Source organism: Rousettus aegyptiacus, unplaced genomic scaffold (genome assembly GCF_014176215.1).
Source record: "Rousettus aegyptiacus isolate mRouAeg1 unplaced genomic scaffold, mRouAeg1.p scaffold_m13_p_8, whole genome shotgun sequence".
NCBI lineage: Eukaryota > Metazoa > Chordata > Mammalia > Chiroptera > Pteropodidae > Rousettus > Rousettus aegyptiacus.
The window spans coordinates 79,475,805-79,489,445 of NW_023416311.1; the positions used below are offsets into that span (position 1 = coordinate 79,475,805).

The 13,641-nt window shown below is 38.4% G+C and overlaps 1 protein-coding gene across 20 annotated transcripts in view; it reads left to right on the top strand.

Annotated features, from left to right (window-relative positions):
- PDE4D (phosphodiesterase 4D) overlaps positions 1-13,641 on the top strand; it is a 1,194,235-nt gene that overhangs the window by 1,133,498 nt on the left and 47,096 nt on the right. For 19 of the 20 annotated variants that reach the window (XM_036226231.1, XM_036226235.1, XM_036226239.1 and 16 more), the window contains one exon: positions 6,040-6,152. In XM_036226231.1, the coding sequence (XP_036082124.1) occupies positions 6,040-6,152 (113 nt within the window). Of the gene's footprint in view, positions 1-5,367; positions 5,954-6,039; positions 6,153-13,641 lie in introns of those variants that run through there. The other variant, XM_016154336.2, reaches the window with a different exon arrangement.

A 13,641-nucleotide genomic window follows, 5' to 3' on the forward strand; every position in this document is an offset into this window, starting at 1 on the left:
ATTGTATGCCTTCAGCAACTTTATTAAAAATTGGGAGAAGAGCAAGATAGATTTATAGGGTGAAATTGCTCTGAAAGCTAAGTAAACTTCCTTCCCCTCCCCCTCCCCTTCCCCTTACCCCACCCCCCCACCTCCACACCTGCTTACTCCCCCTCTCTGGAGCAACCAACATATTCTTCCCCTTTTCTATGTAGAAGAGGATACAGATTAGTTCCACCCAAACCAGGGTTCTTAAAGTTTCACATTCTATAATAAGTAAGCTCTCCCTGGAAGAAATTCTGGTGAACGCAGTTATGGTGAATACAATATGATTAAAATCTCGGTGACTGTTTTTTAAGAGCAAGAAGTCTATTCCCTTGCAAGTCACATTGGGCAGTCCTTTTTTATTCATGCCTGACATATCATGTGAACATATGTCTATATAGAATTTTAATACTGAGATTGTCTTAAATGAGAATAATTATCAGAGAAATGTTCTATAAAGTATTAATTTTATTCTACCAATAATATAGCTAAAAATAATGGTCTCACTGACTTGAACCTTTGCCTCCTTCAATCTCATTTATTATAGAGCCCTAGAATTTTCCATTTAAATAAAATCAGATCCATATCACCCAAATACTTTGACTCATTCAGTGGTTCCTACTCTTTAAGGTTTAGTCCAATATCCCTACCAGCAGATGCCTGGCAGGACTCCATGGCCAGTGCCCATTGATTGCTCCAGCTTCTTTCCCAAGCAAGGCTCTGCTCATGGTAGTTCCTACCTCTACATATACATGCACATATATCTAATTAAATATAGGCCTATAGGTTTGCTCATATTGTTTTGTCTTAAAACCTTTCTCCCTCTATTTACTCCTATTTCGTTCTTTAGGACTCAGCCTTCTCCTACTCTACCTCTATCCCAGTCTGATTTAAATAGCCCTCCTTTATTCCCCCATATCCCATGTGCTTCTTTGAGAATGCTTTCTTCAGTATAGTACGCTAAAATTTGCTCCACTATTGGACTCTAGGCTTTCCTCAGATAAGGGACACACTCTTTTAGTCATCTTGTTTTTGCAGCCTCTAATAAAGCACATGACATACAGTTGGTGCTAAATTAATGTTTGTTGAATTACTGATGGCCCTAGAAGTCATTGAAGCCAAATCTGTTTATTTCATTAATTCTACTAGAGCCTTAGGCACAGCACTGGGAGGGAAAAATGTAAATAGTGAGAAGATGAAAGGGAAAATAAAACTCACAAAATTGTGTACCTCTTCCCTTTGTAAGTTTTTTGAAACACTGAGATTTTATATATTTCGTAAGATTTTAAAATACTTCAAAACAAGAACTTTGATGCCAGAAATACACTTGGACATGAGAGCAGCTTGCCACTAGCAAGCCTGCTTAAACCTGTCACATGTACACATTGAAAGTGAATCTAACTCCTTTATGTATTTCCCATCAGATAAAATGCATAAGGAAAAAAAAATAAGTCAGCAAAAGTTAGAGCTAACCTGCACAAATCTTTTACTGTAGTGAACTCAGGCAGCGACTTACTTTGAAGCAACACATGGTGAAATAGAAATCATTTTTTTCCAGTTTTGCCTACTTCAGAAACCATGAACTCCATCCTTAGGAACAAAATAGAAATTTTGGTGAGACTTAGTAGAGGCAAAGATGGAACTGGTTAGGAAGACATACAAGTATTTGTTTTAGGAGCTGTTTAGTGAAGTGTTTTGTTTCGGTTTGTTTTTGTTTTTGTTTAAGAAAAATCTAAATCAACTGTTAACATTTATTTTTTAAGTGTAAGCAAATGGTGTTCACAGTAAGTGATGGTTTTTTGTCCTTTTTTAATTTACACCAATAGACCTATCTAGGAATTTTTACAAATTCATATAGACCTTTACTCATTCAAGTGTTGGCAAAGAAACCTATATCTATACAGTCACACATCGTGTAGCGTGTGGATCCTTTTACCTCAGTGGTCAACATCACTGTAAGTTGTGGGTAAGAGTAATTGGCTGAACATTTCACAAGAAAACGACCTCAACCTCTAGCTAACTGCTGTGGCTCTGGGCAATTACGATTCTCCTTTTCAAAGGAGAGCTGCTGCTTCAGCATCTTCTCACAGAACGCCTTGGCACCATTTCAGGCCCTGTGTCAGGGGAACCCTCGATCGCATCACAATGACGGAAGCCAAGTGCTGCCCTGCAAGAATTGAGAACTGTTTGTTCACAGATCTTGAGCAAAGCCAAGGGGGTTTACACAGTTCAAGCGTTCCTTGAAGAAAACGAATGCTGCTGTAGGAGGAGACCTCCAAAGGCTCAAGTTATTTCTCAGTGACTGTTCAATAGATCTCTCCTAGCTTTTATGGAATTTATCCAACAGTTGTTGTCTGGGAGTTTTTCTCCCTTTAGTTCCTTGATTTAGTAAGATATTAGACAATTAGAAGAGTTTTCCTATATTTTCAAGTATTGCCACAGTGAACACTACTCTCTGGGGAGAAAAGCATTTTATTAATACATACAGTTTGTGTTCTTGGTAAAATCCAAAATTAAACGAGCACACTGTTTCTGTCTTGCTAGCCGTTGATGACATTTAGGTGTGTTCTTTGGTGTGGTGATTCAGTTTCCTGTAGGATAGCTGGCAACTTCACATTGAGGCTTTTTTAGTAGGGATGAAAAGGTCAGTTACTCAATGTCTTAGAACATTTGGGGTTAAAATTCCTAAAAGTTAAGTTTAATAATGATCCTGAACAACTGTGGTTAGCCATATTGCCTATAAACCTAGGAATCTGGAAAAAGTAGTATTAGGTCTGTGCTAACATCAACAATAATTTTTTATTTGAGCAACAGTTTTATAGAACAAACATCTTTACTGTGTCGTTGGTAATTAGTTTCTTACTTATTGGTAACATGTAGATGTATTCCGTTTTTTTTTTTTCATTCAGATTTATACAGTGCATGCGGAAGATGTTAGAACTTAAAAATACATACACATAAGACATTAAGATTGCACCCAAATGTTGACTGTCAAAATATCTTATCTGTGGTTTGGACATAAAGTAGATCTTCTAGAGTAGGTTGTCCCTTTTGTTTCTGTACTACCTTCTTAGGAGCAAGTACTGTATTTACATATATATTTTGAAGTATTTAAACTTTCCTAAGTTACATTTCTATTACAATTAAAAATTAAACACTGAAATATAATATGTGGTCCCACATCCTGCTAGGTCAAAGGCCTGTATTTCTGAAAAGCTTTGAAAAGTTGGTGAAAATGGGAGGGGATTACTCACCTGAGAGCTCAGACTTAGGAAGAGTTGGGAGTGTAGGGGAAAGAACCGGTGGAAAGCCAAGCCTTAGAGCTGTGGAGAGAGGGATGCCTGGCTTTGGGATGTGACCAGTGACTAGAGAGATGACAGTAAAAAAGTTCTAGAACAATCAGTAAAAAAAGTTCTGGAACAATGATTTTGCATCTTTAACACACTGGATGTGCAAACTATGGACAAATGATCCAAAATAAGTTAATTTCCTACATCTTTATGTTATACAGTAGAGGGATGGAAAATCCAGAGGCAAAACAAGACCATATAGTAGATGTACTATCATCACAACTAGGTAATACTGTGCTTGCATATGGAAGATATTAAGTACAATGAAAATATGTTATGGTCATAGGCTTAATTATTGTTTATGATCTTTAGGGTATGGGATTTCAAGGAACTTTCTATATTAAGTCTTTGCGTAATGTTTCAATTTTTATAATCATGTTATTTTTTATATTCTCTAATCAAGGAAAGGCTATACAGATAAAATATTTTATACTTACTACTTAAAATTATCGTTGAGGTTTTTCCTTTTGTTAGGGAAAAAAAAATTCCAGTCTTAACACTTTAAAACTCGCCTGGTAAGGTTTAAGCAATTGTTTGCTCACCTCATGTGGGGTAGGGGGCAGGCAGTAGAATAAAAGAGGCAAATTGTAACCCATAGTTCTCAAAGTGAATAGCAATAGTTCAGGAATCCTTGATAACAATGAGCCACATCGCACATGTAACAAACACTTTGAAAATTATTGTAACCTTTACAAATTTTATATAAAAACCTTTCCGGACAATCCCAGGAGCCTGAGATTCAGTGCGTGAAATTCTTTGTTGGCCACTGATCGATCATTTATGGATCCCAAATTTCAAAGGAGGAATTTCATCTCCTCCAATACCTGTAGATTCCAAAACAAAGAAAAGCGATCTCACCAACTTCATGTTAACTTTTCAATGTATTATTTCTAATAGAAAATAACAAAGTTTTATAAAATGCACTCATGGGAGTTTGGATTCCCCCCCCCCCCGAGAGAGAGGTTTACTAACGTAGAAAAGTTGTCCACAATTGTTCTGTTCATGAAGAGTGCTGGTGGTCCCCAGGGTGGGCTTTTGTAAGTAGAACTAGCTTTCATATGAAGCCTTTGGATATGGTCTTTTCATTTCCTCATGTTCGTAGTTTATTGTACGCATGGTGGATAGACGCACCCTTCCAGACCTTCTCCCTTGGCATCACAAGACCATCTTGGTCGCTGATTTGCAGTTCCACAGACGCCTGGAGCACGTAGGCAGGACATGTGTAAATTGCCTACACCTTGTGATGCATTCACATGACTGTTCCTTTAAGATAACTCTTAAACAATTCTGAATGTGAAATTACAGCATCGTGTCAAATCTATTAATTCTAAAGCGTTCCGACCCACAACATGGTATGTTTTTGTGTGCTGGTTTATGTCCGCCCCAAATTTAAGTATGGTACTTAGCAGGAACTGGGCTGAGTACTCAAAGAGTCTAGTCTTTACAGAAATTCTTTTATTCCCACAGCTACCCTGTCGCCTTGAAGTAGGTAAATCCTAAACCCTCAGAAACGAAGCCTCAAAAACCCTAAAACCCAAACCTTCCGAAAAGGTTGCGCGGGATCTAAATAACCTTGTTCGTGCCGTCCGCCGGGCTCTCTGGCGAAACCGCCCAGGGAGCAGCTGTTGGTGGAGACCATGAGGCGCTGGCAATCGGGGCGACGGAGACCCGCAGCGGCTCGGCGGGGCGCTCCGGGGTCCCCGCGGGGCAGGTGCGCGGCCGCGCGCGTGCGCGCCAGGAGCCGCCGGAGCCCCGCTGTCCGCGCGACCCCGGGCGGCGGGCGGGCGGCGGGCGCTCCACGCCGGGTTTTCCGCTGCGCCCCTCGCGCAGACCGACAGCAGCCCCACAGTCGCACTCGCTCGAGCCCGCGCCTCCCCGGCTCGGCTTCAAAGCGAGCGGCGCCGGGCTGCGCGGGGGCAAAGCCACGGCGAGGCGGCGGGGCGGCTGGGGCAGAGGCTGCGGGGAAGGACGCGGCAGGGGGCGCGGGCAGGCTGTGGCACCTCGGAATCTTTTCGTAATCAGGGAGCTGAGGAGGGGACAGGCACACCGAGGGCTGTGAGGGGGAGTGTTCCCGGAAAGCCGCGGCGATGGAGCCGCGCTGCGCCCGCCGCCCGAGGAGTTGAGAAAGAAAACAGGAAACGTGGTGGCCGCGCACCCGGCCGCGGCTGATTCATGCGCTTCGAGTGAAGGCTGGGCAGGCGGGGCGCGCGCGGGGCCGCGGCCCGGGGCTGGCCACCAGGGAGATTGGACCGTGGACCAGGCGCTCCCTCCGCGGGGCGGGCTCCCAGGCGCGCGCGCCACCCTCTTCGCCATCCTCAAGGACTAGGACTCTGGCCCGCCCCACCGTCTCAAAGTCGCATCGTGGTTTTTTTTTGTCCGTGTCTCCCTGTAAAAGTTGGCTTTGCCGCACGTCGCGCGCCCTCCCTGGACGCTGAACTGAGACGCCAAGCTGGAGAGACCGTGCTTTCCCGAGGCCGGCCGCCCCGCCAGCAGAGCCTCGGCCCCCCTAGCGGTGCCCGGCTCGGCAATATGAAGGAACAGCCCTCATGTGCGGGCACCGGGCATCCGAGCATGGCGGGGTATGGCAGGATGGCCCCCTTTGAACTCGCTGGCGGCCCCGTGAAACGCTTGAGAACTGAGTTCCCTTTTCCCTATCTCTTCGCAGAGGAGGCCTACCAGAAACTGGCCAGCGAGACCCTGGAGGAGCTGGACTGGTGTCTGGACCAGCTAGAGACCCTGCAGACCAGACACTCCGTCAGTGAGATGGCCTCTAACAAGGTAAGTCCCTGCTGTCACCGATGCCCCCTAGGCTGCTGATTCCCTCGCTGGTGAAGCCACCAGTCTCCGTGGCCCCAGGAAATAGAGAGATTTATTACACTGCATGTTGGCAGTTTTGCTTTCTCCGAGGGAGGTTCCTGATTCTGTGCCTTCCCTCGCTCTTCCATTCACTCCAAATAAACATTTGGCAAAAGCGACTTTCATATAGTTTGATTGCGGTACCGCCAGGACACGATGAATGTTGTTCGGGGTGGGGAGGTGTGGGGGACTCTACGTGACACTTTGCCCTTGCAGCAGAAACCCAGTGCGGTCCATTGGTGTTGCGTGTTTAAAAGTATTCTTGGGATTCCCAGTTGGAATTAAGAGTTACTGGAGGTCAATGCAATCTCTTGCATGTCACCACCTCCTACACTCAAACTGAACTTGGAACCTTAACCCACATTTATCTGGGTGTCAGAGTACCCTGTAAAAACTGAGCCTTTGTGTGCTCATTGACCATACGTGTGTCACAGGAAAGTCAACAAAGTTAGAAAATTCATTATGATCTTTAACTTTGTTTCTTTGAATCTTGAAAAGAAAGTCAGTTTTCTGAGGACATTTAGTTACAGTGATGCTTCAGTGGGGCATTTCTGCCTTATATGCCAAAGCGCCGGTCTTGGTTTGATGGAGTTTTGGGGGCTAAGAAGTAACCTTCATCCTGACACAGCCTTCAAGCAAGGTAGAATGTTGTCTGTTTTGCTGTAGTTTTTGGAATTCCTGTTTTTTTTTTTTCCTTTAGATGTCTAAGGAAATAATTGGGATTATGTATGCTTTTTATAGTTATTAGCTGAGGAGGTAGAAAGGAAGCATATGAATGCTGGATGCGGATGGCTGAGGGATTCAGCCAGTAAGGACTGGTAATTTTGTGTGACAATTAGTAACAGTTGCCTGTTAAAGAAATTTAATTTTTGGCTACCTATTGACAAGGTCAGGAAGGTTATATCATTTTACTGTTTATGTTGTGCACAATTTTTTCAACAATTAGAAGTTTTTTTGTTTGGTTTTGTTTTTCCTTACTGTAGTTTTCATCCTACCTGTTTTTTTTCCTCCTGCAGATTTTAAAGATACCATAGCATATCAGCCACTTGTCTTATATGTTGACAGTGCTTATTATATTAACAGTATTGTTTTTAAGTGAAATGTTACCTTCAAATAAAAACGATTCTACCCATAGCACACTAGTGATCAAATATGAATTCATTTTTTGTCATTGGGGCCTCATTTCTAACTTTGGTATGGCTCCTCATAGAAATGATTGGTTATTGCTCTCTCACTCCCTGCTGTGGCATTAGGTGCCATTGTTCTCATCTGGCTAACAAAGTCTTTGTTCATTGATTGATTTTATAATATATAAATTGTTCTTTCATAATTTGCTTCATAATAGCAGTAGGTATATACTGAGTATTTCAGTGTCCTACATGCTGAATGGGACCATTCTGCTGTAGGCCTGAGTTCTTAATTCTCTTCTCTGGTTAATTCTGTATAGTAAAACGAGGAGGAGAACCTCAAGGCACCTAAAGAAATATGCAAGCATTTGCTTATGTTTTTGAGATAATTTACCTATACTTTTTTAGCAAAATGAACCTGAGAAGCTACAATTACTTTTCTCCACAATCTATATTATTAACAATGAGCTCTGTCTTTTAATTTATGTTAATGTATTATAAAGGACAACTTTCAAGTAATTAATTTATCTACATTTTAAGATAAAATATAAAACTTTATGTCACAATAATTGTTCAAAATGGTTCCTTTCTTTTGAAGGTGCCACATAAGACAGGGTTATTATTATTATTATTATTAATTATTATTATTCATTGTAAAGACCTTTTAATTAGACTTTGAGTTAGTTTACAGGTTTAGTATGGGAAGTGGTTTTATTTGGTTGAAGTGAAATCTAGGTTAAGTGAGAAAAGACTTTTTCAAAATGTAGTCACTAGCAGTGTTTATGTCTTGTGGTTGCTAACAGAAGACTTATTTTTAACGTTAAAAAAATTACGTTAGGTGAAGCTGTTGCTTAAACTTTTAATGTCTAAGCCATTCATTTTTTTGTTTGTTTTAACTCATTCATTTCTGAATGAGTGCTAAGCTCATGTGACTTTTTATTGATGTAAAAGGATTAACATAAAAGGAAAAAAAAACACTCTTAGTAAAGGTTGTAAAGTGACCCTTCTACTTGATAACAAGGGCACGAATAAGTCACATCCACATGAGCTGTAAACTGAGTTGCAGCAGCTGATCTAAAGGTCCAGTGAGTGAACCTAAGTCTGAACTGGAATTGTGACAGCTTGCATCACATGTCCACTGGGTTGTATGATATCTCTCGAGTATGAATGAATAATTCTGAAACATAGCATTGTGATTATTCGTTTTATTATCATCTATTCTTTTTACGTATATTCGTTCGAACCAACCAATGTTTTCAGGTTATTTTCTTGTTGCCTTTGAAAAGTCATGACATTTTTCTGTTTTTTTTCTCCATTGAAGTTTTTATACTCTACAACAATAAAAATGCTAGTAGGAGATGAGGGTTTGTAAGTGATAATTTAGAAAACTATACAAATAATCACTATATCCCTATAGTGATTATTATGGAGATGGATTTGGGTGTTAGGAAGAGGGAAATTGATTCCTCAGATCCATTTAACAAATTGGGTTAACAGATTCTTTATATGTTTTAGAATATCTTAATGAAAAGAATTAGCAGTTTTTAAATGATGCTTTAGAAGTAACCAGCTATATTTCCTGATTGGTATTGTAATGTGTATAATGCTTATCGATGTTTTTGAGACTGGAAAATTATTGAATTCTTGGCCAAGGCCAGAGTTGGCTGTAATACATGTCAGATGCTTGTACCAAGTAGGGTAAGAGGCTCCAGATGGCATTTAATTTGAGTGGTTAAATCTACAGCACTTACCCTCATAAGCACATTAATCTGCTTGAGATTTGTACAGATTTCCTTTGGAACCTCATCGCTGTAGCTGAGAGAGGTTTTGGTGAGGTCTCAAAGCTTTTAGAGGCAGCAGACCTGGAAACTGAATCATGATTTTGTTCCTTGCTAGCTGACTTACATCAGAGAAATAAACATTTTTAGCTTTAAGTTCCTTAGCATAAAAGATGGATACGGTAATATCCATTTTGAAAGGTCAGTGCAGAAGTTTGAAAGAGTATGTATAAAATAGCTAGCTAACAAATAGTGTCTGACAATACTGTTGTTCTTGGTATTATTATATGAGATTTAGTTCCAACTTCATTGGTTGCTTACTTAGCTAAAATATGTTTTGTTTTTACCATAAATTATCACTTGTAATTTATGCTTGACATTTTAAGTTTCATGGATTTTAATAATTATTAAATAACTGTCTTTTATGCACATTTTTATATTATAAAAAATGCTTAAATTATATGTGCATGTTATTGGTATAATATAAACAAACATTTCAAAGTTTTAATTGTAAGTTTAGTCTTTTCTTAAATTCCAGTTACAGCGTTCCAGACGTAAGAGCCAAATACTTTTTGTTTTACCTTACAACTGAAAACACATTCCTAATCATTATTAGAACATGTAAAGCATAATGTGGGCACATTTCCATTTTTCTGTACAGCTAAAATACTTTTTTAGATATTTTTAATGAGGAGTAATTTTACAGTGTTTTGGTTACTTTCTGTGATGGAAAGTCAATTGAGCATTCAAGGAGGGCAGACAAGGAGTCTAAGCCTCAGAGCTTTCAAGGATTATGCTATGGAACCATATAACTTTATCCACTTGTGACCTAATAATGCCTATGTCACTAGGCCTTCAGTATAAGTGCAGTAATGTTTGAAGGAGAAAAGAAAACCATTTGATTTCCCCTCCAAATATACCATTGTAAGAATGTGTTTTGTTTCTTCTCTCTAATTTTTGGCCAGTTTCTTGGCTTGGCATTGCTGGAAACTGCCATGCTTCAAACTGAAAGTCTGTTTTGAAATTAGGATTTAAGCGTCCTTTTAAAGGACCTAAGGTTTTACCCTAGTTCATTCCAGATATATGTAGGCCAGCTTTACATATGTGGTTATTTCTATTTTATGTAATTTATATTGTCTGTTTTTTTTTTTTTTTTGGTGGGGGGAGGTTGTTTGTTTGTTGTTTTTTTAATAGATATATCTCTATCATGTTTCTTTTGTTCATAAATCAATTGCTTTTCTGGGGTGCTTTTTCTTAGTATTTTCATTGTCTGCTCCCCCTGCTGCTCTTTAATAGTCAGTACATACATAACATGTACTAGAACTTTCTAGGACTGTTGATACATTTTCGTCTGGGCAAAAGGGGTACTGGAATGAATATGGAATGCTCATAGAAGTGGCTAAATCTTGATATTTCAGCATTATGCAAGTATAACTCTTAGAACAGAAATAAATATTTAACATTTGCTAAGAAGGAAACTGAAGGTAGTTGGAAAAGACATTCTTATTTTATGGAGAACAACTAGCAAGTAATAGTCACTTTTCCACATTAAAATATTAAAATTTATTGACATAGTCACAAACGAATTGTTAAGAATTAATGTGCCTAAAGAAAAACTGTAAATTTTAAAAGAAAATATCTTCTATAAGTACAGAAACTCAACTTACTGATGTTTTGAGTTGGCTACCTGCTTTTTCATCCACTTAATAAAAGTAGATTTGGCAAAGATTTATGTAGTTTACATGGAGTGCCATAGTTATTATGAAGAATTGGGAATGCTTGTTTTTATGATCAATGTTAGAAGAAAATATTTTCTATACATTTATTTAAAGTAATAACATAAAGAAGGAATGACTTTTAACAGAAATTTTTGTTTCTTTGAATAATAAAGCCCTTGACTTTAATAAAACACTGCAGATTAAAACAAATCTTAATTTGTCTCTATTATCATCGACTCAGTTTCTGTACCAATATTAAGTGGCAGTAAACTTAAATATCCCTAACAACTAACTAGCAAAACTTCTAATTGATTCAATAAGTTGGTTATTACTAGAGAAATTGCTATCAGTTATTACAGTTTGATTTAATTATAGGATAGTAGTAACTTCTTTCTTAGAATGTTATGAACTATGTCCTTTTTTAAAAATTTTCCAAACACAAGGCTTGGCCAAAGTAAAATAGAACTTTTCCCAATGTTATGGATAGAGTCAGCAATTTTTTCTCAAAAAGTAAAGATGATAGATAATGTGATGCTCACATAGATTGTACCCATTACTAAGATACATATATATGGTGGATGTGAGATGTTATAAATATCATGATTATCAGTTAAGCCATAAAACTTGTAGAATCTGATTTTTTGTCTGAAAGAGACTAACCCTTTAAAACTGCAAGTAGCTGGACCTTATTTTATAATGACATAGCTCTACCAGGGTGTTGGTGCTCTACCTGGCTACTTGAGATAGTTTAATTGGCAATCTTAGTCTGAGATCTTTCTAAGAAATAGAGAGATGGGTAGCCCTTTATTCGAGTATTTACACTAGTTTTGAAGGACATTTTATGAAGGCCTTTTCCTTTATTAACTCTAATAGGGATGGGGATTGAGTAAGTGAGCCTTGATATTTGCTTAAACAACAAACAGTTCTGCTGTGTTCCTTAGGAAATTAGTTAAATTGGATGGGTCATCAATTGCAATGATAATAAGTTTACCATCCTTTACAGTTAGAGAATACTTTATCTTTAATGAAGTATTTTTTCTTTATTCGTGTTTATTATTCTGAGTGTTTTGTTATTGTTTTGCTATACTTTGTGCACTTTGATGAGCTTGACTGATATTTGCTAGTGGCCTGGCACGTCCACCAGTGATGCTTGTGGCAGCTTTGTAGAGTGGAAAGAACATAGACGTTTTTGTCAGGTGAACTTGGTTTCACCCTCCAGTTCTACTGCTCCTACCTAATACTTTGGGCAACATGCCTCCCTTTTCTGAATCTCAATTTCTTCATTTATAAATAGGGATAATAAAAGAGGAAAATAAAGGTGAAAGATTGTTGAGAGCATTAGATATAATGTATGCAAAGTTCAGTTTGGCGAATAGCTCATACTGAGTTTACAATAAGTTACATGTAAATTATTCTATGCGCAGAATATATTGAAAAATAGGAGATTGAGGAAAACCATGCGTCATATACTCTTGCAATTTCAGAACATAATGTTTCTTAAAAGAAAATTTATGACCTTTATATTCTGTAATAAATAACAGTCTAAATTAGTATTACTCAAACTTTCTGTGTGTATTCTCATAACTGCTACATGTCGAATGTTTTTATTTAAGCATTTATTTTTTAAATGTAAATACCCACCTGAGTGCTTCATCTTAAACAAGGATATGCATCAAATCCTGGATTTGATGTCTTAGTTATGTCTTTTATAGTATACATTAAAGTTAGCAAAATGAGAAAATGTGCATCCACACCACCTTAAAGCATTTTGCTTATCACTCACAGATCCTGGGCATACTTTTGGATATACTATTATAAATTGGCAGCAGGAACAATTTTAGGAGCCATTTTCCATTATAAAATCTTGTTTTAAACAACCACTGGTTTTCCTTCTCTGCGATTAATGAGATCTCCCCACTAGAAGAGAAAATGCTAAATTTCATCAGCAGTAATCTCTCATTCATTGAAATCCCTCAAGCAAAATGGTCTGTAGATTCAGAGCACCCTCTTATAACCAAACTGCCTGGATGGAATTCACTCTCTCCCTTTTTGAGATGTAAATTGGACAACTTACCTTCTGTGCTTTAGTTTACTCATCTGTTAAATAGTTTCTGTAACAATTTAGTGAAGTAAAAGATAGAAATTATCTAGACAGTCAGGAACATAGTAAGTGCTCAGTAATGTTAAGTCCTTTATTTCTATCTGTAAAGGAATACCGTCTGTCTTTTCTTATTTTATTGGATGAGGGCTAGAGAAGGTGGCTGTCTGCCATTCTGACACCTGCTACTTCCAGGGAGCTTTTAAGAGGGAATGGTGGCCTAATGATGCTGACACTAACCGAAGAGGACTGTTGGAATGTTTCATTTGCTCTTCTCCCCATCAGTGATTTTTCAAGCAGTTCACCCTTTGTTCCTTTGTGTAATTTTACAGTACATACCATCAAAATGGCCTGAAGTTTTATCAGAATATATAAAACTCTGAGAGCTGTTTCTAGGAGAAATATATAAAGCAGTGGAGGATAGTCCAGGCAGTTTTTTTTCATAAATGAATGTATCTCTGCTATTCTTTGGAAAGAAACTCAAAGTAACCCAGACACAGAATCTCTTAATATTTAATGCTAATAAAGTATATTAAGGACAGAGCCTCCCATTGTACCTCTCAACATCTTAACCATCTAGTATATGTATAAATATTTGTTTACCCTGTTAGCTGAGAGGATTTAAAGCAATGACAGCCCAGTAGCAATGAAGACATCTAGCACCCTCATTTTGGTTTCTGATATTACTCT